This window comes from Diceros bicornis, chromosome 21 (assembly GCF_020826845.1).
Source record: "Diceros bicornis minor isolate mBicDic1 chromosome 21, mDicBic1.mat.cur, whole genome shotgun sequence".
Taxonomy (NCBI): domain Eukaryota; kingdom Metazoa; phylum Chordata; class Mammalia; order Perissodactyla; family Rhinocerotidae; genus Diceros; species Diceros bicornis.
In genome coordinates, this window is record NC_080760.1 from 56,021,096 (window position 1) to 56,046,562 (window position 25,467).

Genomic DNA, 25,467 nt, shown 5'->3' on the forward strand with positions numbered 1-25,467 from the left:
CAGAAAGATTAAGACGAATAGGAGTTGCAGGAGAAAAAAAGAAAACAAAAAATGGTGCCAATGAAATTATCAGACAAATAATTTGACTTTTTCCGCACAACTGAGAGACGTGACCCACCAGAGTAACAGCACCTACCCCATCCTCCAGAGAGAGGGACGCACCCCATCCCCCAGAGAGGGGGACGCACCCCATCCCTCCACGGAGGGGGACGCACCCTCATCCTCCACGGAGGGGGACGCACCCCATCCCTCCAGAGAGGGGGACGCACCCCATCCCTCCAGAGAGGGGGACGCACCCCATCCCTCCACGGAGGGGGACGCACCTCATCCTCCACGGAGGGGGACGCACCCTCATCCTCCACGGAGGGGGACGCACCCCATCCCTCCAGAGAGAGGGACGCACCCCATCCCTCCAGAGAGAGGGACGCACCCCATCCCTCCACAGAGCGGGACGCACCCCATCCTCCACAGAGAGGGACGCACCCCATCCCTCCACAGAGGGGGACGCACCCCATCCCTCCACAGAGGGGGACGCACCCCATCCTCCACAGAGAGGGACGCACCCCATCCCTCCACAGAGGGGGACGCACCCCATCCCTCCACAGAGGGGGACGCACCCCATCCCTCCACAGAGGGGGACGCACCCCATCCCTCCACAGAGAGGGACGCACCCTCATCCTCCACAGAGAGGGACGCACCCCATCCTCCACAGAAGGGGACGCACCCCATCCCTCCACAGAGTGGGATGCACCCCATCCTCCACAGAGAGGGACGCACCCCATCCTCCACAGAGAGGGACGCACCCCATCCTCCACAGAGAGGGACGCACCGTCATCCTCCACAGAGAGGGATGCACCCCATCCTCCACAGAAGGGGATGCACCCCATCCTCCACAGAGAGGGACGCACCCCATCCTCCACAGAAGGGGATGCACCCCATCCTCCAGAAAGAGGGACGTACCCCAACCTCCAGAGAGAGGGACACACCCCCATTCTCCACAGAGAGGGAGGGAGAGCCGCCCTGAGGACCAGACCTGCAGTGACACAGAGAGGATCGGAGAGAGGGGCAGAGCCGGCGAGCGCAGGCCGGCCCCGCCACACGGGGCTGGAACACAGAGCTGGGGGCTCCTCAGCAGCAGAGGCAAAGCCAGAAACAGCAGCAGCGATGCTCTGACAATCACAAGTGAAAATAATCTGCCACCTGAATGCTGACACACACTCAGATTATCAAGTGTGACGGTTGTATAACAACGTTCTGATGTGCAAACTCACCAACGTTTTTTTCATTACTTTTCATGAAACTTTTTTTCAGGAGGCTGCTAAAGATCTCCAAAACGAGAGGGACTGACGAGGAGGAAGTGGGACCCAGGACTGGGGGCACAGCGACACGACAGTGGTCACAGCGACAGCAAAGGGAAGCCCCAGGGGCACAAAGAGACCCATCTCTTGATGGGAGGAGCTGCAAAGGTTTGTGACCAGTTTTAATTTTCTATAGTTCACCCTGTAGCCAAAATTATTTACTTTCCTTCCACATGCAAACCAGGCTGACCCCCCTCAAGGCACCCCAGTCTCATCGAGTGGTGGCGCCAGCCTCAAAGGTGATCATCCTATGATTTTCACCTAGTCTGGATGTGCAGGAGATGCCTCTGGAGCCAGAGACCTACAAACTAAAAAGAAAAATGATCTGCCCTCCAACATAGGATTTTAAGACACCTCCCACCGCATGCCCACCTCCAGCTCCAAGAGCCTGCGGCAGGCAGTGGGGACCCCAGCCTAGGCAGGGACGTCCCTCCCATCCTGCACGTCAGCGATGGTCCCAGTCCATCCTCAGCCAGGCCTGTGTGTCCTGGCTGCCTGGCGCCCCGCACCCACCCAAGACCTTTCCCACGTGACTTTTACCAGCCCGTGGGCTCTGTCCAAGCATGCCCCCGGGACACAGCTGCCACACTCCCTGCCAGCCCAGGTCCTCTGACGGCGATGTCCTTGCCTGCACACTCAGGATGGCCCCATCTGTTGCCACTGCTCACTCAGGGACACAAGGACTCCACCCACCCCACGGGCCCACCCCCTCCCTGCTGCCAGGTCAGAGCCTGGAGGGAGAGCCCGGCTGTGGGCACTGGGGCAGCCCTCCCAGGGGAGACGGGCTCAGACAGGCACTTGAGGCCCTGCTGTCCCATGTGCTCACAGGAAGAAGTGCAGTGTGTCTGAGGGGTCCCTGCTCAGTGTTGGGACACGGGGAGGTGGTGGCACACAGGCCTCTCACGGGAGTCAGGGACCCCCTCCACTGGCCCCAGCAGCCCTGTGCACTGGTAGTGGCTTCTAGAGACGGGCACACAGCCACGGCCCAGCTCTTGCCCGTCCCTCTGTGCAGAAGCCCTGCTAGACAACGTGGGCTGCCAGAGCCCGGGGACACCAGCTGGGGGAGGGGACACACTTCAAAGGACAGGGCACAGGTGTCAGCAACCTTCTGCATAACGACACAACAAATGCAGCAAAACATTTCATTGTACAAAATTCCCCAATATTGCTTTAATAGTGAAAATATACACAATAAATTCCACTGAGGCACGGAGATGCTCGTTTAGAATTCAAAGTCTTCACCTGCCATGTCGAGCGCCCAGGCGAACCTCTCCCTCTGTGTCTTGTTGTAGATCTTCTCCACCGGCACCCCGAACCTCTTACACCTGTGGACAGGAGAGCCGGGTTCTCAGGAACAGAGCCTCGGCTGCCCAGACCTGCTCCTCCTGGGCACGGCCACCGCCCGGGGCTGTCAAGGAGACCTCCGAGGGTGTGAGGGACACAGAAGGGCAAGTGGGGCGCTCAGGGAAGGCTCGTGGGGCACGAAGTGACCCAGCCACTCCCACTCCCAGCAGGCAGGCTGAGCTCCTTGTGGCTGGGTGGGTGCAGGTAGCCTGACACTCGGGATCACCATACCACACCGGGCTGCTTCTCCCTGCCCGGCCTCAGACTGTCCCAAAGCTCTCCGGGAGGGAGGACTGACGACACAGGAGTGGGCATCAGAGACACGCCAGTCAGTCAGGTCCCGCCACAGGAAGGACCTGTGCTGACCACGGGGCCACTTGGGGAACCCAGGTGCCTCCTCAAGGCGCCAGTGGGCATGGCAACCTGGAGGCCACGCACCAGGCGACGCTGATCCGGGGGTCCAGGTAGTTGAGCTTGGACGTGCCCAGGGCCACCTGCTTGCTCTCCTCCTTGTCTGTGGCCTGTGTGCTCAGTCTCACGAGCTGCTCCTGCAGCTTCTCCAGCAGCCTCTTCCTCTTCTCCAGGAAGCTGGCAAGAGAAGGAGGGGTCGCAGGTCCCCATGGGGCCACTGCCTGCACACTCGCAGGGTGCGGGCCGTGTGCCCCAGGGAGGCCTGCACCACAAGAGACGGCTCCCGGCAGAAGGGAGGCGGAGAGACGGGAGCTCTGTGGAAACAGAAACACGACAGACACAGAAAAAGGGGCAAAGGATAAAAACTGATACAAGAGCCTTTTCCCGTTTGGAAAGACGCTCAGCCCTTACCCCACCTTTTTAAAGAAAAGCACATTTCTCCAAGCAGGCACCCCCTCCATCTCCCACACACCTCACCCGGGACACTGGGTAAGATGATGCCTGGGGAGGGCGGGCAACCTGCCGACGGCCGTGAGGTCACCAGCGCCATGAACTTTAACCCCAGTCCTTCTCCCAGGAGTTCACACTTCAAATCCGCCAGGACACATGTGGAATGACTCACGACCAAGTGGAAGCACTGCTGTGAAGAGATGGAGCAGCCCAAGCGGATGCTGCAGCAGGGCGGCCTGAAGGGCGAGCGTCCATCCCGAAGCCGTTAAGAAGCATGAGCTACGTGTCCGGGCGCTGCTCTGACATGACTGCTGGGAGGGCACACAGGCAAACACCAAGGTACCCAACAGTGGGTGCTACTTATGGGGAGAAGGGGGACAGAGGGAGGGAGGATGACGGGCACACACACATCCAGGCTTTCCGCAAGTTACAGAAGACGCTCCCAGCAGCTGCCTCTGGGGAACCGGAGGTCACAGTGGGTGACCGCCTTATTTTTCACTGAATATGAATACTCTTTGGTCTAATTGCTTGACATTTCTTACACACACACCCCTCCTCTGCACCTGAGGACACCTGTCTCAATGAGAAAATGTCCACACTTCTAGAACCACAGCCATAGCCATCAGGAATTAAGAGGACACACTGCTAAAGAAGGATGGTAAGGGAGACTCTGAACAACCAGGTGCCCACGAACCACACACCCGGGGAAGCGGACAAAGAAGCAGAAGGACACCAACCACCAAACCCACCTCAACAAGAACGGGAAATCCAAGTAGGCCTCCAGCAAGCACAGCGACGGGGTGACCTCCCACAAAGAAGGCCCGGCCCAGAGGACGTCACGGGTGAACTCTACCGCACGTTTAACGAGGAGTGACACCAGTTCTTCACAGACTTTCAAAACGACAGAGGAGGGAACACGTCCCCACTCACTCTGAGACCAGCACTACCTTGATACTAAAACCAAAGACATCACAAGAAAGCCATAGACTATTATCCGTTTTAAATATAGAAGCAGGGCCGGCCCGGTGGCTTAGCGGTTAGGTGCGCACGCTCCACTGCTGGCGGCCCGGGTTCGGGTCTCGGGCGCACACCGACGCGCCGCTTCTCCGGCCATGCTGGGGCCGCGTCCCACATACAGCAACTAGAAGATGTACAACTATGACATACGGCTATCTGCTGGGGCTTTGGAGGAAAAGTAAATAAATTATAAATAAATAAATAAATATAGAAGCAAAAATCCTCAACACAATCAAACCAAATCCAGCAACGTATAAAAAAGATTCCACACCATGACCAAACAGGGTTTACCCCAGGGACGCAAGGATGTTGAACACCTGAACATCAATTAATGTCATAGACCATATCAACAGGAAAAGACAAAAACACTGATTGTCTCAACAGATGCAGAAAAAGCATCTGACAAAACCCAACACCCTTCCATGAAAAAACCAAACCTAACAACCTAGGAAGAGAGGGGACGTCCTCAATCAATGAAGGGCATCTAAGAAAGACCACAGCCGACATGGTCCTTGGTGTGGAGAGTGAGGCTCTGCCCCCGGATCAGGAACAAGACCAGGCTTCCACTCATGTCACAAGTACTCAACGCTGTGCTGGCAGGTCCAGCCAGAGCAATCAGGCAAGAAAAAGAAAGAAACGGCATCAGGCTGGAAAGCAAGAATTAAACTATCTCTATTTGCAGAAGACATGATCTTAAAAATCCTAAAGAATCTGCTAAAAAACTACTAGTGCTAGTAACTGAGGTCAGCAGGGCTGCAGGACATGAGATCAACCAAAGTCAGCTTACTCCTAGTCCACACGGCAGGCCTGCCCTTCCTCGGAAAGGCCCGCCTCCAAGGCTGGACTTCGGGGGTCCCATGGCCCTCACGGATAGAGCAGCTCGCTGAGCCTGAAGTGCTTGTATAAACACGGTCTATGCTGAGCTCCTGCTCTCCTCCCAGGGGTCTGGAAGTCAGGAATGTGGCGGGCAGAGGGCACCTAGGTGACCAGTCCCCATGAGAGCCCTGGGCCCCGGGTCTCTAATGAGCCTCCCTGGTGGACAACACTTCACGCGTGTTGTCACAGCTCACTGGTGAGAGAAATTACACCTGTCCTGTGTGACACCAGAGGCTTGTGCGTCGTCTCCTTCTGCTGGTTTTGCCTTGTACCCTTTCACTCTACTAAGTCATGGCTGTGACTCTGCCGAGTCCTGTGAGTCCCATGGAATCATCGAACCTAGAAGCTGTCTTGGGGACCTTTGACAAAGTTGGTGTAAAAGTGGGATTCGCTGGCCCTCTGCCTCACTGAGCTATGTCGAGAGCCTCGTCTGAGAAGGAAGGAGGCGGGGTGGCATGACACTCCTCTGCTGCCTGGGTGCCCGCGGAGTCGTCCGTGGTGAAACGGCTGCAGAGCCGCCATCTGTTGTGAGAGGTCCGAGTTCCCTGTGGAATCGGGACATACAGATCCAGCCCCGGGGTGTGGGGGGCTCATACCCTTGGGCTGCTTTTGGCCGTGGTGGCTAAAGAGAGGGGAAAAGAGCAGCACAGGTCAGGCCTCAGGCTTCTGTTCTCCCCCGGGTGGGAGAAAGGGCCCCCAAATTCCCAAGAGTGGGCTTTGGATGGGCTAAAAATGTTAAAAGTTTGCATTGTTCTCCCCTCCAAGTGGGAGAAAAAAAATGTTAGATCAGTTCCCAGGCCTGGAACAAAGTTTTTGATATGGCTGCTGCTGCTGGGCCCCCATTCCAGCTGCCATCTTTACAGTCGCCCTGGACTCTTCTTAACCCCGCAAAGTTGTAACTGCTAGGGGGCTGAGTACATTTGCAATAAGGAAAAAATGGGGAATTTTGGTAATGGCTTTGTATTTTGTCGTTATTGCATCTGGTCGTACAGCAAAAAATTGACACAAAATGTGAAATGCTTGTAATTTTATAAATGCCAGACGGATCATCCCAACCAGAAAGGTGCCAAGAGAAAGCAACACTGGACACAGCAGCCTTGCTTCGCACCCGGTGGGAGGGCTAGAAGTTCAACTCTGAGTACTGGAAACAAGTCTCCATGATGGCTTTTTACTACGGTTTTGCCTCTCAGAGTCTCGGGAAAGAGAGACAACATGAAGAGGACGCTGCCCCAGACAAGACACGAGCTCTGGAGTCTGAAACACGGGGTGGAAGGAGCTGCTCAGGAGCTCTTGTGAGCCGAGGTCTCTGGGACCCCAGGGCTGCTGACTTTCTGAGCAGGTCCATTTCTAATCTGCAGACGGATGAGCTAAGGAGGGCTCAGGGAAGCCTCCTCATTTGGACTTGCAGCGTCTCCACTTTGCTGCTGCAGAAGGACAGCTGCTGGTCCACTTGGAATCCTGACTTCACAGACACGTGGTCTGGGCCCGACTCTAAGCAGAAACCCGACACTGTCAGCTCTGGGTGTTTCAGCCTCAGCAGAGCAGAAGTGGACCCAAGGCTCCATGACCAGGCTCTGACCCAGGGACTGTTGCAGATTTAGGACACCCCTGCGCGGGGACCTAAACTGGGCAGACATCATAGTTGCAGGCTGGACCAGCAGGGTCACCTGCAGATGCCCCCTGGAAAAAGCCTGTTTTCTGAGGGAGCCGTCAGAAATCAAGTGCGGCGGGCTGTGTACTTCTAACACAGAGACTGACTGCATTCCTAGCGTGTGAATCTTGCACATGCGCAGCCCGGGGAGGGCACATCACAGGGACAGTCACACACGTACACCCCCGGGGATGTCCCACGGCTCAACCTAAGACTCTGTGGTCAGTGCCATCTGCAGCAGTGGAGGGAGAGCTGGCCCCCGGGTTCCTCCTGCCCCTGGTGCACACACCCAGTGGGGCAGGCGGACTGTCTGATACAGCTCATCTTATCCCGGCTGCTTGCTGATTCCAAGAATCATCAGCAGGAAACAAGCCCATACTCTTGGACGTTACATAAACCGGTCAGGTAAACCGGGAACTTCTGTGAACATCGAGGAGTCCCTCCTGTCAATCTGGACATCCAACTGCTGGACATGCTGTCTTTTTGGCTCAGGTGTACAGAAACGTTTTTCTGTGGAAATGCTTTTATCCCTCGTGCACAAAACCCAGACAAAAGGTTTCGGGGAGAAAATAGGATAAGTGAAGAAATATAAAGTTACGATGACTGAATGTGAACAGTGATTTTGTAACAACAAAGGAAAAACCCCTAAAATCCTAGTACCTGTGGGGGGTGGGGGAGGGGCAATAATGATCTCTGAAACCAGAAAGTTGTAACTGAGTTATCTGAACCGGCAGAGAACCCGGGGCTGGCAGAGGACTCTGGAAGCTCGTATCTGGTTTCCCAGCCGACTGCCGTGTGTCCTTTCACTGTAATAAATCTGCGTGGGCCTGGGAGTCCTCCCGGTGAATCGCTGAGCCTGGGTTGGTCTTGGGGACCTCCAACAAGCAACGAGCAATCCAAAATGAAATTAGGAAAACGATTCCATTTACAACAGCGGCAAAGAATAAAACACTCATGGAATAAATTTAACCAAAGACAGGTGCGAAACTTATACTCCAGAACTTTGTTGAAAGAAATTAAAAAACGAAATATCTCAAAGACATCCTAGTGTTCACACACTGGAAGGCTTAACCTTGTTAAGAAGGAGATAACTTCCCAACTCCATCTACAGATTCATCAGAATCCCCATCAGAATCCAAGCTGACTTCCTCGCAGAAACTGACAAGCTGACCCTAAAATCCATGTGAATTTCAAGGGACGCTGAATAGCCAAAACAATCTTTAAAGGGGAAAGCAGAATTGGAGGGCTCACATTTCCCGATTTCAAAACTTACAGGACTCAAGACTGAGTGGTACCGGCACCAGGACAGCGTGAATGTGGACAGAATGAGAGTCCGGAAATAAACCCAAACCTCTCTAATCAACTATCTTCCACAGGGAGCCAGGGCCAGTCAGTAGAGAAAAAACAGTCTTTTCAGCAAATGGTGCTGGGACAGCAAGAGATCCACATGTAAAAGAACGAAAGTGGACCCCTACGTCACACCAGGTACAAACGTTAACACAAGACAGATCAACGACCTAAATGTAAGAGCTAAAACTCTAACGCTCTTACACAAAAACTTAGGAATATACCACATGACCTTGGGTCAGGCAAAGCTTTATTAGACACAACACTAAAGAACAAGCAACAACAAGAAAATAAATTGGACTCATCAAAATTCTGTGCTTCAAAAGACACCACTAAGAAAGTGAAAAGACAACCCACAGAATAGGAGAAAGTATTTTCAAGTCTTGTATTGAAAAGGGACTTATATCAGGAATAAATAATGAGTTCTTACAACTCAACAGTAAAAAGACAACGGAAAAATGGGCGAAGGATCTGAACAGACATTTCTCCAAAGAAGATGTACAAATGGCCAATAAGCACGTGAAAAGATGCTCAATCTCATTAGCCATCAGGGAAACGCAAATCAACCCACAAGGAGAGACCACCTCCCGCCAAGGAGGCTGTAATCAAACCAAGAGGAACTAAGGAAAGTGCTTGTGAGGAGGTGGAGAAACCAGACCCTCACACCCTGCTGGGGAGAATGTAAAACGCGTGAAGCCACTGTGGAAAACAATTTGCAGCTTTCTTAAAATGTTAACCTTGGAAGTACCAAGTGAGCCAGCGTTTCTGCTCCCAGGGATGTGCCAAAGAGAATGAAAACACACCCCGGCTTATGCTGAGTGTTCACAGCAGCATTACTCACAAAAGCCAAGTAGTGGAGACCACCCAAATACCCAGGCACTGATGGATGGACAGACAACACACAGTCTATCCAGACAACAGAACGAGTATTGGCAACAAGGAGGATGAAGGCCGACACGTGCTATGACATGGATGAACCTTGACAACGTTCTGCTGCCTCACAGAAGCCAGACACAAAAGTCCACAGAGCGCACGACGCCACTTGTGTGCAACGTCCGGGGGCTGCCGGAGGGCAGCGGGGTGAGCACTCAGGACAGGGGGCTTGTTTCTGAGATGACGGAAATGTTCCAAAATCCACAGTGGTGATGTCTGCAGAACTCTGTGAATATGCCAAAACCACTAAATCGTACAGTGTAAAGGGGTGAACCGTATGTTACAAAAATCACATCTCAACCAAGCCTCTAAAAAGCACAGTACCACCACGGCCCTGGAGCTCAGGCACGCCGAGCACGAGGGGCAAGCCCACTGCTGACAGGCCACGGGCGGGCCAGGCCACGTTTCTCCTCACGCACTTCTGTACTGCTTCACTTTTCTACACAAATAACACGGTCTGTATTTCTAAAAATCACAAAATAAAGATTGAAAAGAAAACCACAGAATTGGTAAGGGGAAAAGCTTAAGTTCACGGTCAGCCATCCCCGACTCAGACAGCCTGGGCCCTCAGGACACTCACCTTTTGGACCTGTCATCCCCACCAGGTTTGTGGTCGGCCCTCGCCTTCTTCAGCTCCGCCTTGGCCTCGGCCACCTGCTGCTTCTTCGCCTCGATCTGCAAAGGAAGAGGGGCCCTGTTGGCGCTGCTCCCGTCCCCACGGGGCCCAGCCCCGAGGATCACTGTCCAAACCTGCTGGCCCCTACACCCTAAAAGGGCCCAGCTGAGCCGGCCCTGAGCCCCATGGGTGCCTGCTCGCCTAGTCAGGGTGCCGGAGAGCCGACCCTGAGCAGTCACTCTGTGGCCAGGGGACAGGGTAAGGAAGAGGCCCTCTAGGTACCGCCTGCTCCAGCCAGACCCTACCCCTGCTGCACTGACCTCCTTCCTGGACTAGAAGCCTTTCCACACCAGAAGATCGAGCCAGGACAGCCTCTGGCTCCTCTAGTCAGTTCTCCCTCAGAGAAGCCACCTCCTGGCCAACAACAGGCCCTGGGCAGCCCCGATTTGCCTGGAGCACCTCTGCCAACCATGCGGCCCCGGCCTATGAACAAGGCACCAGGGAGGGCAGGGCAGGGGGAACCTGGGGAGGGAGGCCAGGGCACTGGTACCAGAGGCTCTCCCACAGGGAGGTGCCGGGCCCACCGTGCACCTTCGACTGGAGATTCTGCATCGACTTCTCGAAGGTCTTGGGAGTTGCCCGCTGGTGGTTGCAGAGAATGGCCACGGCTCGGTTTGCTCGGTTGTAAGACAGAATCTTAGCAGCCACGCTGTCTTCAGCTGAAAAACAGGCGAGTCTGTTAGAAAACCACAGGACAATGCTTCACACGGAGCCCCTTCCCTTCGCATGTGGACCTTGATGCTGTGGACAAGACCGAGAGTCAGGGGTAGGCATCCTGTGTGAGGGGCCCACAAACCCGGAGCAGAGCTGGGGTGTGACCATGAGACCACCACATGGGAGTCAAGATGGCACCCAGGAGCCTCCACCAAGGGCCCAGAGACCAGGTGAGCTTGGGAAGCTGGGCAGCGGGGGCAAAGGCTGGCAGGAAGAGGGTTCTGGTACACGAGTAGGGACGTGCAGAGCCGGGTAGGTACTTCAAAACTGACTCTGCTAAGAAGCGGCAGATAGACCAGGTGAGGGGCCTAACTGTGTGGTTGTGGGGCTGACGCAATGGAGAAAGGAGTGCTGAGCAGTGGTGGCCCTCAGGGACGCCCCTGGCCACAGCCAGGAGCAGCAGGCCCTGCAGGGAAGACATGGCAGAGGATGCCTGGGGTCCTGCGGGCCACTCACAGCTGAGACGAGCACATCCCTGACCCTTCCGACTCAACCCAAACCTGGACTGTCCCCTGGGGCCAGGCGGGCTCTACTCCTCCCTGGACACGGGCCACACCATCCCGCCAACTAAGCAGCCGCACACCAGCCACAACCAGGGCACGTTCTCCCTAGAACAGGGGGGCCTCGCTCACCTCTGGTCAGCGCCCGCAGCTGCTCCTGCAGGGTGACGCTGGCGTTGTAGGTGCGGAACACCTTGGCAGTCAGGCCGTCCATCAGGTCCTGGAGGTGCTTGTTCAGGCTGCTAGTCTGAGCATGGGGGAGAGGTGGGTTTCTAGAAATGTGGCTTGCTTTGGAGACAGCTTCATAATATTCTTCCCAGCCTCCCCGCCCTGTGCTTCCAGAAAGAAGAAATGCTGGGGAATTTTAGCTGGTGGTTAAGAGAAAGACGACCCTCAGCCTTCTCGCGCTCAGAGCCGTCCCGTCTCATCAGACTGGCCGTTCTGGACGCAAGCAGGCCGAGCTGCACTGGCACTCCCCAGGTCACCCCCACCAACACTGCTTTTGAAAATACAGAGGCTTACAGTCAGTCTGTCAAAGAGATCGTCCCCACGGCTTTTGTTTTCCATAAACAGCTGCAAATTCTTGTATACCTGTGACAGAAAGAAGAACTTCAGCCCAACAGAGTCCTTCAGAAAAGACCCGTGTGCACAAGAAGAAAGAAGAAGCTTCTTCTGGAGAAAACAGAGGAATTAAATTAGGAACCTAAAGGGAAATTGGCACGATTAGAATTTGGAGAACAGCCGACGGGATCCTTTTAGGAAGGCAGTCTGAGCACACAACCACCCCCGCGGGTCACTCGGCACAGCTCAGGGCTGCAGGCGCAAGGCTGGTGCTCTCTCCCTCCCACACCCCCAGCTCCTTCCTCTGACATCAAAGCTGGGCTTCCTCCAGGTGACCCCAAGTCCAGGGCCTGCGCTCGCGACACGGTCAGACTCACTTGACACCACAGGGCCTCAGAGGACCTTCACAGTCCCTTTGTCTAATTTCTCTCTTTACCGGCCACTTCCAGGAGAGTGACCTCATGTCCTCCTGAAGAGGCCAGCCCTACTGGGAGAAAGCTCACGCGGGCCGTGCACGCGCACCCTCACTTTCATTTCAGTCCTTCTGTGGGCGTGCAAACGTCCTCACGTCAGCCTAGACCCTATCTCTTCAGCCAGCTGCATGCTGCTCGCCAGCACCAGGTAGGTCCCATGCAGCTCCACATGCCTCACTCAGCTGGACCCCAGGTGACCAGCTGCAAAGTGACCAGGACAGCCCTCACTCTCGGCAGACATGGCGGAGGCCCAGGCACCGTATCCTCCAGTTCTCCCAACAACCGGCAGAGATGGCTGACTCACGAGTGGGACTAGTGGCTTGTAAAAGAGACCCCAGAGCGCTCCCCTGCCCTCCCACCACGTGAGGACACAGAGAGAAGGCGTGGCTACGAGCCAGGAAGGGGGCTCTCACCAGCACTCGACCACGCCAGACCCCGATCTCGGACTCCAGCCTCAAGAATGTGAGAAATAAAAGTCTTGTTTGTAAGGCACCCAGTTTGTGGTATTCTGTTATAGCAGCCGAACTAAGACACGGTGTAAGGACCTTCTGTTACTAAACCCTCCTCCCAGCACCGTTTTACAAGGCTGCCTGATGTTCCACATGCAGACAGACCTGACTCCCTTCCCGCTCCCACTCCTCACTGCTGCCACTGTAAGCCTCTCCTTTCCCTCATCTGTTGCTTCCTGCCCATTAACCCCGAAACATATTCCAGAGCCCATCCCCCACAGAGGTCTGAGCATGCAAGGGCTCTGGGTGGGTGGCCACCTCCTGGGCAGGTGCTTCGCTGCCACCCTCAACAGTCTTCCCACGCTTCCCACTCTGTTCTCAGGCGGCTAACCCCCTCCCCCGTTTGTGCTTGTAAGGTGCCGGCAGCTGGTGCTGGATCTGTTCTGCATGCCACAGCATGGTGCACACCGAGACAGGAGCCCAGGGTGACCACCATCTAGGGCACGCCATTCCAGGAGAGAATATTCCCCAAATTCCCATTTCTCTTCATTCAAATCCCTCTGCAGACCAGAAATTTACCCATCCTTCCAGACTTCGTCCCTCCTCCCATCAATGTGGGCCTGGCCAGGCATTGCGAGCTCAGTGGTCAGCCAGCAGGCTCAACCCCTGAACTGCCAGATCCCTCCTGCTTTAGAGAGAAGACCGGGGACACTGCAGAAGTTACCACAGTGAGCTGCGTGCCCTATGGGCCAGGAGACCCTTCCCAGGTGTACTGGGGTGAGCAGTGTCCCCCCGAAGTCATGTCCTTCCCAGAACCTCCGAACGTGAGCTTCTTTGGCAATAGGGTCTTTGCAGATGTAATTAGTCAAGATGAGGTCACAATGGGGTAGGGTGGGCCTTAAATCTAACACGACTGTCCTTGTAAGCAGAGGAGACACAGACAGACAGGGAGAAGATAGTCACGTGACAGCAGAGCCAGAGACTGGAGTGATGCACCGGGAGCCAAGACGCCAAGGATGGATGACCACCTCCAGATGCCAGGGGAGCACGGAAGGATTCTCCCCAGGGTCTCAGAGAGCGTGTGACCCTGCCTCCAGAATGGCGTGTTGTGGTACCTGTTCCTGGGGCCCTGGCTAACGCACAGACCAGGAGAGCAAATGACGAAGCTGGCGCCCAGAGAGATGGTCCAGTTCAGCCTACGTCAGCGTTCGCACCTAACTCCTGAGCGTACCACCAGGGCGTATAACAAAGGAGAAAGCCCCTTTCCATCCCAGACAAGCCTCTCACACAGCAGGCCTTGCCTCCAAGCAGGAGGGATCTGGCAAACAGGCCATGTGTCCCTGGTGCGTTTCTCTCCCGCCCCCTGACAGCTTCAACAGAAAGACAAAGAAGAAGGTCCAGAGCTAAAGGGCGAACACTGAGGCGTGAGGCCCGCTTCCTTCCCTGAACCCAGGGCCGCTGACCGCACCAGGGCACTCACAGGCTTCTCCACTGGCACTCTGTTGTAGTAGCGGATGGAGTCCTTTCCTAGGAAGTCCAATTCCACAACGTGCTGGCAGCCGTCGGCCTCTGGGTACAGCTGGACGTGCTCCACGCGGAGGGAGCAGCAGCCCACCGTGTCCGCCGTCTCACCTTCTTCCTTCTCGTTCCCGGCTCTCAGCGCCAACTAGTCGGGGGTGGGGCCGTCAGGGTCATGGTGCTAGCGCGTGTGCACACGTGGGCATGTGCACACACAGGCAGGCACACACACGCCCCTCTATCAGCCCAAGCTTCCAGCTCAGGACACTGTCCCACTGTCCCCACAGCTGCCCAAACAACTAGGTCTCCAGGACTGCAGCATCTCTATGAAGAGTAGCCAAAGAAGCCTGGGGACCAGCACACCTTATCAATGAAATAAAGGGCCACAGCACGTTGTCTCTTCTTCATTTCTCGAGACTTCCAGTCAGCCCGATACTGAGAACGGATCTCATCCACAACCCCTTTCAGGCGGCGAGCTACTTCATACTTTTGCCAATCTTTCTCCCCCTAAGTAAAGAGAATAAGTAGCAAACAAAACCCTCGGTACTCCTGTTAAGTAAGGAGACACTGTCAGCTCCACCCGGGAATCCACGGAGTCCTCTGGACCCTCCATCTGCACCTCTGCTGGGTGGGGCCGGGCTGTGGAGCAGAGTCTACATACAGTGAAATTTAGAGTGAACGTAAATTTAAATTCCTGTTGTCTTTTAAAAAAGACACGTGGCCAATGGGCACAATATAATTTCAAAATTGGCTTGTTAATTCCTGCCAATTTGGGGGAACTCCCTGCCAAAGGCTAGAGAAGGTGCCATCAGTGGACACTGAGCTCTGGAGCTCCAGGAGGGGGTTCCAGGAGAAAAGCGCAGTCAGCCTGTCCTCACCTTCAGCTTCGAGCTGGGGTTCAGCATGACGTACTTGATGGAGTTCTGGATGTTCTCCGTCCAGGACGCCAGCCACGTGACCGTGTTATCGGAGCGTACCTCCTTCCACTGGTGACCTGCCGGGGGCTCGGGGATCTTTGAGTCCCTGCAGCAGAAGAGTGACCCAAACGTAACAATTTCAAGACCTTGTTCTCTGAAATAGGAGCAAGACGACCCTCTCTGGGTGAGAGCTGGCGCCCAGCCACACGGCCATGGCGGCCCAGGGCAGGTCTTGGCCTGAGTCTCGGTTCTGGGCCGCCTGCCTGGCTCCCCAGCCCTCGCGCCCCAGTGCTGCCGCCGCCTCCTCTTCCAGCTCCTGCATCACCAGGCATGTGATGGGCTGGTTCAGAGCCTGCCACGTAAAGCCGCCGCCCGCCGCCCCCACGCGTGAAGACGAGGACGGCCACCCCAAGAGGCCTCAGGCCCCGCAGCTCCAGCCGGCACACCAGCTGCTGCTGGGCTCCCTACAGGCCCAGCCTCTGGGAATCCCTCTGCGGGCACTGCCCTCGCCCTCGCTGCTGCAGCTAAATAACAGAAACTACCAACAGAGAGCGCAGTCCACCCTGCACTCGCCAGAATTTTCTTCCGGTAAGTTCCAAACAGTCACATGTTATTAGACTACCTTGATAATTTGAAAGATGGAAAAAGATGTTGAAAATATGGCAAACTTTCTTGGTGGGGTAAAATATCAAGCGTGGGGCAGAGTGACAAGGATGAGTTACCACACAGGCTGCAGAGCAAGTCGTCAGCTGGTGGGAAGGTGCCCTGCCCTGCCCACGACCCACAGAGCCCCATCTGGAGGTGGGGAGTTGCAGTGACACTCCTGCTATGTACCCCACTCTCCCAGAGGCGTGTGAATGGCCCGAGCCGGCCAGGCCCCCGCGTTCTCCTGGCGGCCCTGCCCTGCAGCAGCCCGCACACCTGCTGCAGTTGATGGTCACATCCTCCGGCAGGACTCTCCTCTTCAGCATCCCCATCTTGGGATGGTCGCCGCGGCCCCGGAACAACCCAGGGGGCTCCGTCTTGAAATTGCCAATTTTCTCTCGGTGCCCATCTAGAGTACAGTAGCCAAACTCTTGCTGAAGTTTTTCTGCTTCTTCTTTTAGCTTCTGAATTAACAAAATAGTATGTAGAGATTACTAGTGAAGAGACAGAACAAACATAAACGCCCTGTGGTTACCCCAGGACCAGGCCCCACTTTTGGGGGATTTGCTGAACTCGTCAAAGCCCCTCTGCTCTCCACAGGAGCCTGGGAGGCCCAGCGAGGACAGGCAGGCAGAGCGCAGAGCAGGGCGCCCTGGTCCCCACCTCATGCCCACGGCCATCCTCAACCCACTGTCCTCACTGACGGTACATACTCATCCCCATTTCCCACAGCAGGCTTCCTGTCAGCCACGCTCTTGGAACACCGACGTACTTTTTAAACACATTTGGAGGCACGTAACTCAAAAGAGTCTGAGAATGTGATGGAACAGAATCACTGAGGCCCCTTAACCCCACCTCCTCGTCTAGACACTCATCTAGAAGAATCCCGTGAGCAACAGCTTTGTGAGACGAGGGGTCATTTCTCAGCCTGCACGTGAGGCCACTCGCGCACACCAGCAACCTCGCGCCCTGAGGCCCCGGGAGCCTGACGGAGCCCTGGAGCGGGCGGCTGGGTGCCCACGCAGTCTGACCTGTCTCTCCTCCCTGGACAAGGCTTTCCGGGCTGCAGTTCTGTCCACAAAGTGTCTGTGGATCTCGGTGAAGTCACACTTGTCCAGGTGCTTGATGACCCTCCTCTCTTCTGCTGTCATTTCCTGCAACAAAACCACAGACACGCACGCTCATCACCTAAAGCAGGCATGCTCACGACTGGGATGCCGACATCTCTCTCAGGGGTATTAGGGACCCTCTCCCACTGCCCCACCTTGGGGCCCATTCCACAGGGACCGTTGTGACATTCTGGAAGGAGGAGGAACAGATTCTAGGCAGAGAGCTCCACCAACCAGTAGCCTCCAGAGCCACCCCGCCAAGAGTGGCTTTTCAGGCCGGTGGCCCAGGTGGGCAGGTGGTGAGCCGAGGTCCTGATGCTTCCTCTTGGTGGCTTTCTGAGCTGGGCCACACGGCCTCGTCTGAAGAACAGCCCCCACCCGGGCTGCATGTGGACTGTGGACACGTGGACTAACGTGGTCTCTCACTGTTCCGGTCCTGCCCACTCTGCACCACTGGCCACACTACAGGCCTACATCTTTGCGTCTGTTTCCATCTCTGTCAGTGACTGAAAGAAGTGCCAACAGAAGAACAACTAAGCTGGACAACTAGCATGACCTGACTCGAGCCTTCCCATAAAGCTGCAGGCACGAGGGCACATGGTGCTAGCGTTGAGGCAGAAGAGCCGAGTCCAGAGACGGACGAAGAGCGAGGACGGACAGGAAAGCAGAGCCTTCAACCAACGGCTCAGGACGGTAAGACAGCATGTGCAAAAAAGGAACTCTGGGCCACACCTCTCATCAACCAAAATCCGCTCAGATGTTGACCTAAGCGCACACTGACCTAAAGTAAAAACTAAAACTGTAAAACCTCAAGAAAAAAAACTTAGAAAAATCTCTGTGGTCTTAGGTTAAGGCAAAGATTTCTTAAACATGACACCAAACACACAATCCATTAAAAAAATGATACATCACACTCATCAACATTAAAAACTTCTGACCTTCAAAAGACACTGTTAAGAAAATGAAAACATAAGCCATGGACTGGGAGAAAATACTCGCAAATCACATTTCTGATCAAGTACTTTAATAGGACATAAAAGCATTAACCATAAAAGAAAACACTGGTAAACTGAAAACTGATGAATAAAACTTTTCTCTTCATCCAGAGACTCCCTGGGAAGCTGAGAAGGCCACAGACGGGGAGACAACATCCACACTACACACATCCGACAGAGGGCCCGCATCCAGAACACACTAGGAAAAATCCCACAGATCAGTAAGAACTATGCTGGCAACTCAATTTTTTAAATGGACAAAAGTTCACAGAAGGAAACGTGAAAATTAGCACACGAGAAGATGCCCCTGTCTCTAGTCTTTAGGAAAAGCCAAATTAAAGCCACCTCAAGAGACCACCGTGCACCTCAGCCTGGTGACACTGAAAGCCCTCTGCAACCCCACGTGTGTGCTGCCAATGTAGGTGGATGGCTGCGGGGGAACACTGCACGCGGTTTCTAGCACAGCCGGATGCACGGAGAGCCTGTGGCCCAGCCTCCCACCCCAGGCCCCTTCTAGAGGTCAGTGCTCGCGTCCACACAGCGACCCAGGCCAGAACACCCTCGGCAGCTTCCCTCATGCCAGCCAAAACCCAGAGAGAACCCAGACGCCCCACAACAGAGAGATGGACACATGGTGGGTGCCCACAGCGGAGCACGCCCGCAACAGCTGCGAGCTGGCGCGACCGTGCTCATGTCACGCTGAGAGAAGCCCCAGGAAAGGGCCTGGGAATGTTCTGTCTTCTCTGGGTGGAGTCCCACGGTGCATGCACACAAAAAACTCGATTGAGCTGTTTGCCAAGATCAGTGCAGACTCATGCGTAACTCAATTTTTTAAAATAAGAAAAGAAAAAAAAAACTTAACGTAGCACCTTATCTTCAAAGAGCTTCCCACCAAATGTTTCTGTTTCCTGGGGGCCAGAAGATGCCACTCCTGGCCTCCTGCGATCTCCCTTCCTGAGCCACCCGTCCCTGCAGCCACACCTGGGCCAAGGTCAAGACAAACCCCGGCTCGGTCCCTCTGCCTGCCCCCCCCCCCCGAGAAAGGAGAGAGGGCCAGGGACACATCTAAAGAGCGAGCACTAGGCCCCCTGAGAAAACAGGGAGGCCACCAAGAGCTCGATAAGGCCATGAGAGACAGGAGTCGTCGGCGTCCTGGCCCTGGCGTGTGGTCCAGGACAGCAGCCGGGGCCACTCACAGCACACACCTTCCGCCAGTCACTGAAGAAGTTATTCTGGAAAACTTCTTTTGTTGTATATTCATGATCCAACATTTTCCCATAAAACGTAGCGACCTCCTCGGCTGCTACGCTCAACTTCACCGGCTTTCCTGTGGACATCAGAAGATTTGCCAGGTTAGGAGCTGCCCCACTTCGCCCCCGGCCTGCATAACCCTGCTCTTTTAAATCACACTGTGTTACAGACTGCGCCAAGAGCAAGGCATTCTGGGTGTTTTTAAAGTTCAGCAGCACATTCTAAATTTAAAAAGATTAATGCACTTGTGTCTCGGTGGCCACTGTGAGCATCCTCGAGCAGGTGCTGGAGCTTTGTAGGAGATTTCCACGGCCACCATCTCTCACATTCTTCCTGCTGAAACATTTTATTTTGCTACCACATTTACATGGAAACTTACAGTTGAACAACAGGTGCAATTTTTTTTTTTTTTTTGTGAAGAAGATCAGCCCTGAGCTAACACCCAAGCCAATCCTCCTCTTTTTGCTGAGCAAGACTGGCCCTGGGCTAACATTTGTGCCCATCTTCCTTCACTTTATATGGGACACCGCCACAGCATGGCCTGATAAGCGGTGCATCAGTGCGTGCCCAGGATCCGAACCCGGGCCACCAGCAGTGGAGCGCGTGGGTTTAACCGCTACACCACGGGGCCAGCCCCCACCTGCAATTCTAAAACACAAATTTCCACACAATTATAAACAAAATAAAAGTTAACCCTCAAAGCAGAAAACGTGAATAACTACAGGTATTGTGATCTTTTACACATCTTCACCTCTTTGCCCAACTATTTTCTACATTTCATTCTAAAATCAGCAGCGTGTATTAAAGAGATGTGCCAGTGATGAATGGGTGGTTCAGCAGCATGGACGCTAAAAGTGGGGGTGACATATTTATTCACCAGGAAGTTCTTTCAACTTTTCTACATGTTTGAAAATTTTCCTAACAAAATGTTGGAAAAATAAATATGCATTAGTTTGGTAATAAGGAAAAAGGCATTCATGATAAAACAGCACAATTCTTCCCCAAACTACCTTCTCAGGACAACGGAGGACAGAGGACACTAGAGGAGCAGCCAAGGCCCGAGGGGCTCAGCTCCCTGCACCTTGTCCTCTGACCTGCAAAATCCCCTTCTCTCCGTGGCTGGGCCTGTCCAGGCCAGTTGTGGCTCCCCGACTTCCTTCCCATCTAGTGGAGGTGGGCTCTCCGTGGAGCACAAGGGGCAGCGAGCCGCTGCTAAGGGCTGGCTCGGTGCATAGAGCTCGCTCAGCGAGGACCCTGCAGGTCGCCTGCAGCATTGCTGTTCCCACCAGGTGCCCAGCTGCTCTGATAGCACAGCCAGTCACAGAATTCACAGTCCAGCTTGGAGAAACAGATTCTAAACCAAAAAGCACATCAACCAAGTTGCAGTCAACAACGAAAACGTGTGGTTGTCTGAGTCCTAGCTGAGCATCTACTGTGGACATGTGTGTGAGTGTGACTGGGCAGGAGCCCACAGGAGGTCATGATTCTCTGGGAAGGTGAGTGCTCCAAGAGCCCCAGTGACAGAGGAGCGCGGCCTCCCTGCAGCAGCCACCCTGCAGGAGGGGGGACTTGCCAGCAATCAGGGTGAGCCTAGAGGTGGCTGCACAGAAAGGGGAGGAGCAGCACGGCCAGGCTGGCCCACGCACAGACAGGGCAACTGCGGGGATTGTGGGGGCCCGTGTGTGTGTGCCTGCACATGTGCCTGCCTGCATGTGTGCCTGCCTGCATGTGCACGCCCGCGTGTGTGTGTGTGTGTAGGCATGCGCTTGCATGCCCGCGTGTGTTGTGTGTGTGTGTAGGCATGCGCTTGCATGAGTGCACGTGTCCGTGTGTGCGCACGTGCTGCCGATGGCCTGGTCTGACCTGGGAGAGGAGCAAGTCTGTCTTCAGAAGGACTGCTCTAGCAGAGATGCAGACTATGGGCTGAAACACGTAAAACCAGCAGCACAAGGACCGGCAAGAGCTCCTGCACAGAGGGATGGTGAGGACGAGGGCGGAGGCAGCTGTGCGGAGGCGTGGAGAGAAGGGCCCCCACTGATCCCCTAGCCCTCGGGAAGAGTCAGATGAGTCCCACCTTCTGACCCCCTGGTGGCTCAGCACTCACAGCCCCACAGTAACCAGCTCAGTTTCTCATTAAGAAGCAAAACCTGGCACCCCGTGAGCAGCCCACTCCAAATGCCCAGGACACAGAAACTTGGCCTTGCCCAGCAGGCTAGTCCTGGACACAAGCCACGCCAGCCCTGGGGGCACAGCAGGAAGGCAGGTAACAGAACCAGGGGATACTGCCCACCCCGCTGCACTTGGCCAGGTATGTGCTCCACACGTGTCCCCTCCAACTGCCAGCTGCCTCTGCACACACCAGCGGTTTCTGAGAGGGTGCCAGGCTGCAGGGGGCTCAAGGAGCCTCTGAATTCCAGATCCAGAAGCACCCTCTGCCTGGAGCCTAAGCAAAGACCCAGTGCGTCTCCCAGGGCAGACCGTTAGACCCACAAGGAGTGCTGCCAGCACGGGGCAGCCCCAACACCACTCGATAACCCTCACCCAGGGGATGAAGGTGGGAGAGCCACCGACAGAGCAGCACAAGGCCCAGAGGTGGCTCTGTTGCTCACTCAGCACAGAAGCAGGTCACGGGACACGACGCTTCCTTCGCCCACGGGCACATGTGCTCCCCTCAGGTCACTCGGCGCAGGTCCTCACCGTCATAGTAGAAACGAACTCCATCAGGAAGGGGCTCATATGAGGGAGCGAAGTACGGGCCTTTGTGTTCCAGCTGTTTCCATTTCACTCCATCTTGGCTCTTCTCCTCTTCCCACCTAGAGGACAAGACGAGAAGGTTTCATGCTCACCACACGGCACCTGTGCCGTGTGCCGGCCTGGAGTCAAGCCTTTTCTGTGCATCCCTCATGGACACCCCCCTCAGCAACTCCACAGAGGTGGGCACTGTGGCCTCCACCTCACAGCTGAGCAGGCAGGTCATCCTGCTAGGGGTGCCAGCTGAGATGGACCCTGCCTGACCTCAGACCACACTCCTAGGCAAATAACCACCCCTCCCTCTCCAAACTGCTCAGATCTGCTGCAAAGTCACCAGTCAGGACAGGTGCATGAGCCTGGCTGGGTGGAAAGGGGCAGGGGACGCTCCTCCAAGGGCCGCCCCCAGCTGGGTCCCTTCAGGGCTGCCCCAGAGTCCCTTGGACCATCTCTAGAGGGCCCCACAGAGCCCCTCCAGGAGCGTGGCTGTCTGCACTTGTGACCGTTTCATCTGCTAAACCAAGGCCTGGCTCCATGCTGAAGAGCCCTACTTGGAGGCACTGGGTCGAGGAGGAGGGCAGGCAGAGCAGCTCTCAAGGAGAGGGGCCACCTGGACCCAGGGGGGCGGAGTCCCAGCCCACATAAGAGAGGATGAGGGGGAGAGGCTGAGGGGAGGCGCAGAGCAGACGTCCAAGCAGAGAGGCGGCCCACGAGTGCAAGCCTCAGGGACTCTAGGGAGCGGTTTGCTGTTGGCTGTGGGGACAGCTTGTACAGCCCGACACAACCCCACGAAACTGGGCGGACATGACCCCTGTGGCTCCCTGCTGAGGTCCCAGCTGCCATCAGTCCCCAGATCCTCCCGAGACAGCATTCCATCTCAGACAAGAGCCAGCCCTGGAGGCAGACAGACAAGGCCCAGTGTGGCACCACGCCGGAGCCTGACTCCGTGTGAACTCATCGTCTATTCCCCCAGGCCCCAGAGGTCCACCAAGGGCCTGCTCTGGGCCAGCACGACACCAGGTCCCAAGGACAGAGACAACCAACAAGCCCCTTCCCAACGGAATCTAGCGAGGAAATCAGATGAATTCAGAGAGACACATCTTGGCTAAGATGAAAGGGCGAGGGGGGGTGTCCCTGGGGTGGGGGGCAAGCCTCTGCCAGTTCAGGTGCAGGTCTATGAAGAGACCAGGGCCGGGGGGGGGGGGAGCAACTCCCAGCATAAGGTACAGCAGGTGCAGAGGCCCCAAGATGATCAAGCTTTTGGCCTGACAGAGCACCAGCACAGTGAGTAGCGAAGGAGACGAGGAGAGCACGATGAGCACTCCCACGCGGCCTTGCCAGCCTTCCCTGACAGGCGGACGCTGCTCTCAGCACCAGCCAAGAAGGCATGTAACCAGCCCAGCACGGACGCCTGGACACGTCAGAGCTGGAAGACCCATGCTTAGCCCTGAGCACAGGCAGCCCATCGACTCAGCCGCCAGCAGGAGGAAGTTTCTGAAGGGTCTGAGAAGGAAAGGGACACAGCGAGACACACTGAGAGGGTCCTGCTGGCTGTTTCTGCAAGGAAGGACCGGGCAGGGTGGAAGAGGAGCAGGGGCTGCACGTGGTCGGAGCCTGTAGCCTGAGAAGTCGGCGGGCCGGTTAAGAACAGTCCAGGGTAGACTCAAGAGGCTCTGGTGACCGAAGGCACAGAGGTGACGAGGGACAACAGAGGGGAGCCCCACACCCCACCCAGACCCCTCCTGAGGTGTGGGGGGCAGCTGGCGGGGGTGTGGTTAGGGAAGTAGAGGAGCCTCTACTGAATTCTGTGAGGTCACCTGTGACATGGAGACAGCACCACCTATCTCAGGGTTACTCGCTCATTACTCTGCCACCCCATTCTAGTAGATCTAGGGTGGCGCTGATGGTGGGGTACATTGTTAAGTTTACGCTAAGAATGTAAACTAAGACAATGCTTTCTTATCGACTCAATGGAAGAGGCATCCGTTTCCAGATATAAAAACACGCACTTTGGGAGCACCTGGGAGTAACGGGGCTTGGGTACTCACTACACGCTAGGCAGCATGCCCACTTCCTCCTCAAAGCCTCCAGGTAGAATCTCCCATCGTCCTCACTTCAGACAAACGTGCTGAGACCAAGGTCTGTGAGTGCGATATGTGCTCGCACCCCGCCCTCGGCGCTCACTCAAGCACTGCACACTGCAGCGTGCACACGCTCTTCTGTCCCTCCAGACCCCTGGACCAAGCGTGGCCATCAGAAGGAAGCTTGTTCTGAAAGTGAGATCTTGTTCCAACCTACTGACCCAATCTCGTGCAGCTGCAATTCAGCAGCTCTTTTTGGAATGCATCTGCGGAGGGATGCGCGCCAGTGGAGGGGCACTGCGGCGAGACCCCTGTCTTCCCAGGGCGCCTTCCTCCCCTATCTGGGCTCCTTCAGCCGGTCATGCTTATGCCCTCCTCCTCAGCAGAGCCCGAGTTCCCAGAGGCAGACAGGACATTTCTGCTGCGCGGCCCTGGGCAGGTTTTAGCCCCTTGGCTGTAAAATGGATGAACTGATAGTACTCAGGTCACACTGAGGCAGGGCTGACCAGACCACTGTGAGGCACTCAGGCGCAAACACACTAAGTTTGTGACATCAGAACTCCGATGGCTAACAGGTGGCACCCCCCCCCCCAACTTTCTGGAAACGTAGCATTTCACACACAGAACCCCACATCCCACCCGCTATTTAACCCCCCTCATTCCCACACACACCTGCAGGGCCTCAGCCCCACGTGCCCCAGGATGGGGCTTGGGAGCACTGCAGCAGAAACAAGGGTCAGCAGGGAGCACAACGGCCACTAAGCAGGGACTGGACGCGTGATATGTGCCCACACGGGAATGAATGAAGCCCAGCTGCTGAAACCGAGAACCCAGCGTGGGATGAAAGAACCAGCGTCAGACCACGGACACAAAATCCAAAACCAAACACTAGAGCGCTTAGGCCATGCGCGGCTACACAGACAATGACACTTAACAAACCGAAGAAAAAGCCAACAGGGGAAGAAATTCCCAAATGGGGGGCCCTCCCGCGGTGCGAGCAGGGGTGAGATGGGGCAGGGCCCGTACCTCCTGGGGCAGGAAGTCCACCAGATTCAAGTCACGAAACAGCACGTGCTACCTCTGTGCTCTGAATTACATTTGGAGAAACTCAAGAGCAACGCCATCCGCAGGGCCCGTGCTCCCCTGAGCTCTCCGTGCCCGGCCAGGAGTGGCGGTCAGGGGCTGGGAGGACCAGGTGCAGCCCGCCCTGACTCTCCAGCCCGGTGTCCTCAATGACTTACCTGGCTCTGCTGCCCGGCACTCCCGCTCTCTGGCCCTCTGCAAGCCGCGGGGATGCGGGGCGACCGCGCGCAACCTGGTCGCCGCCCGCCCCAGGAGCAGGGGCTGCTGGTGGGCACTCGCCGCCTGCCCCGACCCCTCCGCCTGCAGGGCCCCGCCTCTCCTCGCAGGCCCCCGCCCCGCCCACCCCCACAGGCCCCGCCC

The 25,467-nt window shown here is 55.9% G+C and overlaps 1 protein-coding gene across 2 annotated transcripts; it reads right to left on the bottom strand.

Moving 5' to 3' along the window:
• Window positions 1–2,506: 2,506 nt before the first annotated feature.
• On the bottom strand, window positions 2,507–25,346 carry TOP1MT (DNA topoisomerase I mitochondrial). 2 transcript variants are annotated; one of them, XM_058565076.1, is made up of 14 exons: window positions 25,266–25,346; window positions 21,893–22,008; window positions 19,150–19,271; window positions 16,872–16,994; window positions 16,117–16,304; window positions 15,157–15,301; window positions 14,642–14,785; window positions 14,241–14,426; window positions 11,800–11,868; window positions 11,410–11,524; window positions 10,595–10,722; window positions 9,968–10,062; window positions 3,141–3,290; window positions 2,507–2,683 (listed from the first exon to the last, which is right to left on the bottom strand). In XM_058565076.1, exons 3-14 carry the CDS (start codon window positions 19,213–19,215, stop codon window positions 2,581–2,583), a joined length of 1,512 nt encoding a protein of 503 aa, XP_058421059.1. In that variant the 5' UTR covers window positions 19,216–19,271; window positions 21,893–22,008; window positions 25,266–25,346; the 3' UTR covers window positions 2,507–2,580. The 2 variants fall into 2 exon arrangements, with proteins under 2 accessions (XP_058421059.1, XP_058421058.1); XM_058565075.1 differs by lacking the exons at window positions 21,893–22,008; window positions 25,266–25,346 and adding an exon at window positions 21,737–21,876.
• Window positions 25,347–25,467: the final 121 nt, after the last annotated feature.

What these genes read in the sequence shown, in the direction of transcription:
- TOP1MT (XM_058565076.1), bottom strand. Translation starts at nt 19,215, where the DNA reads ATGTTGGATCATGAATATACAACAAAAGAAGTTTTCCAGAATAACTTC. An exon ending in TGTCCAGGGAGGAGAGACAG is followed by an intron (nt 16,305 to 16,871) that starts GTCAGACTGCGT and finishes TTGTTAATTCAG; the next exon opens with AAGCTAAAAGAAGAAGCAGA. An exon ending in CCCTTTATTTCATTGATAAG is followed by an intron (nt 14,427 to 14,641) that starts GTGTGCTGGTCC and finishes ACCCCCGACTAG; the next exon opens with TTGGCGCTGAGAGCCGGGAA.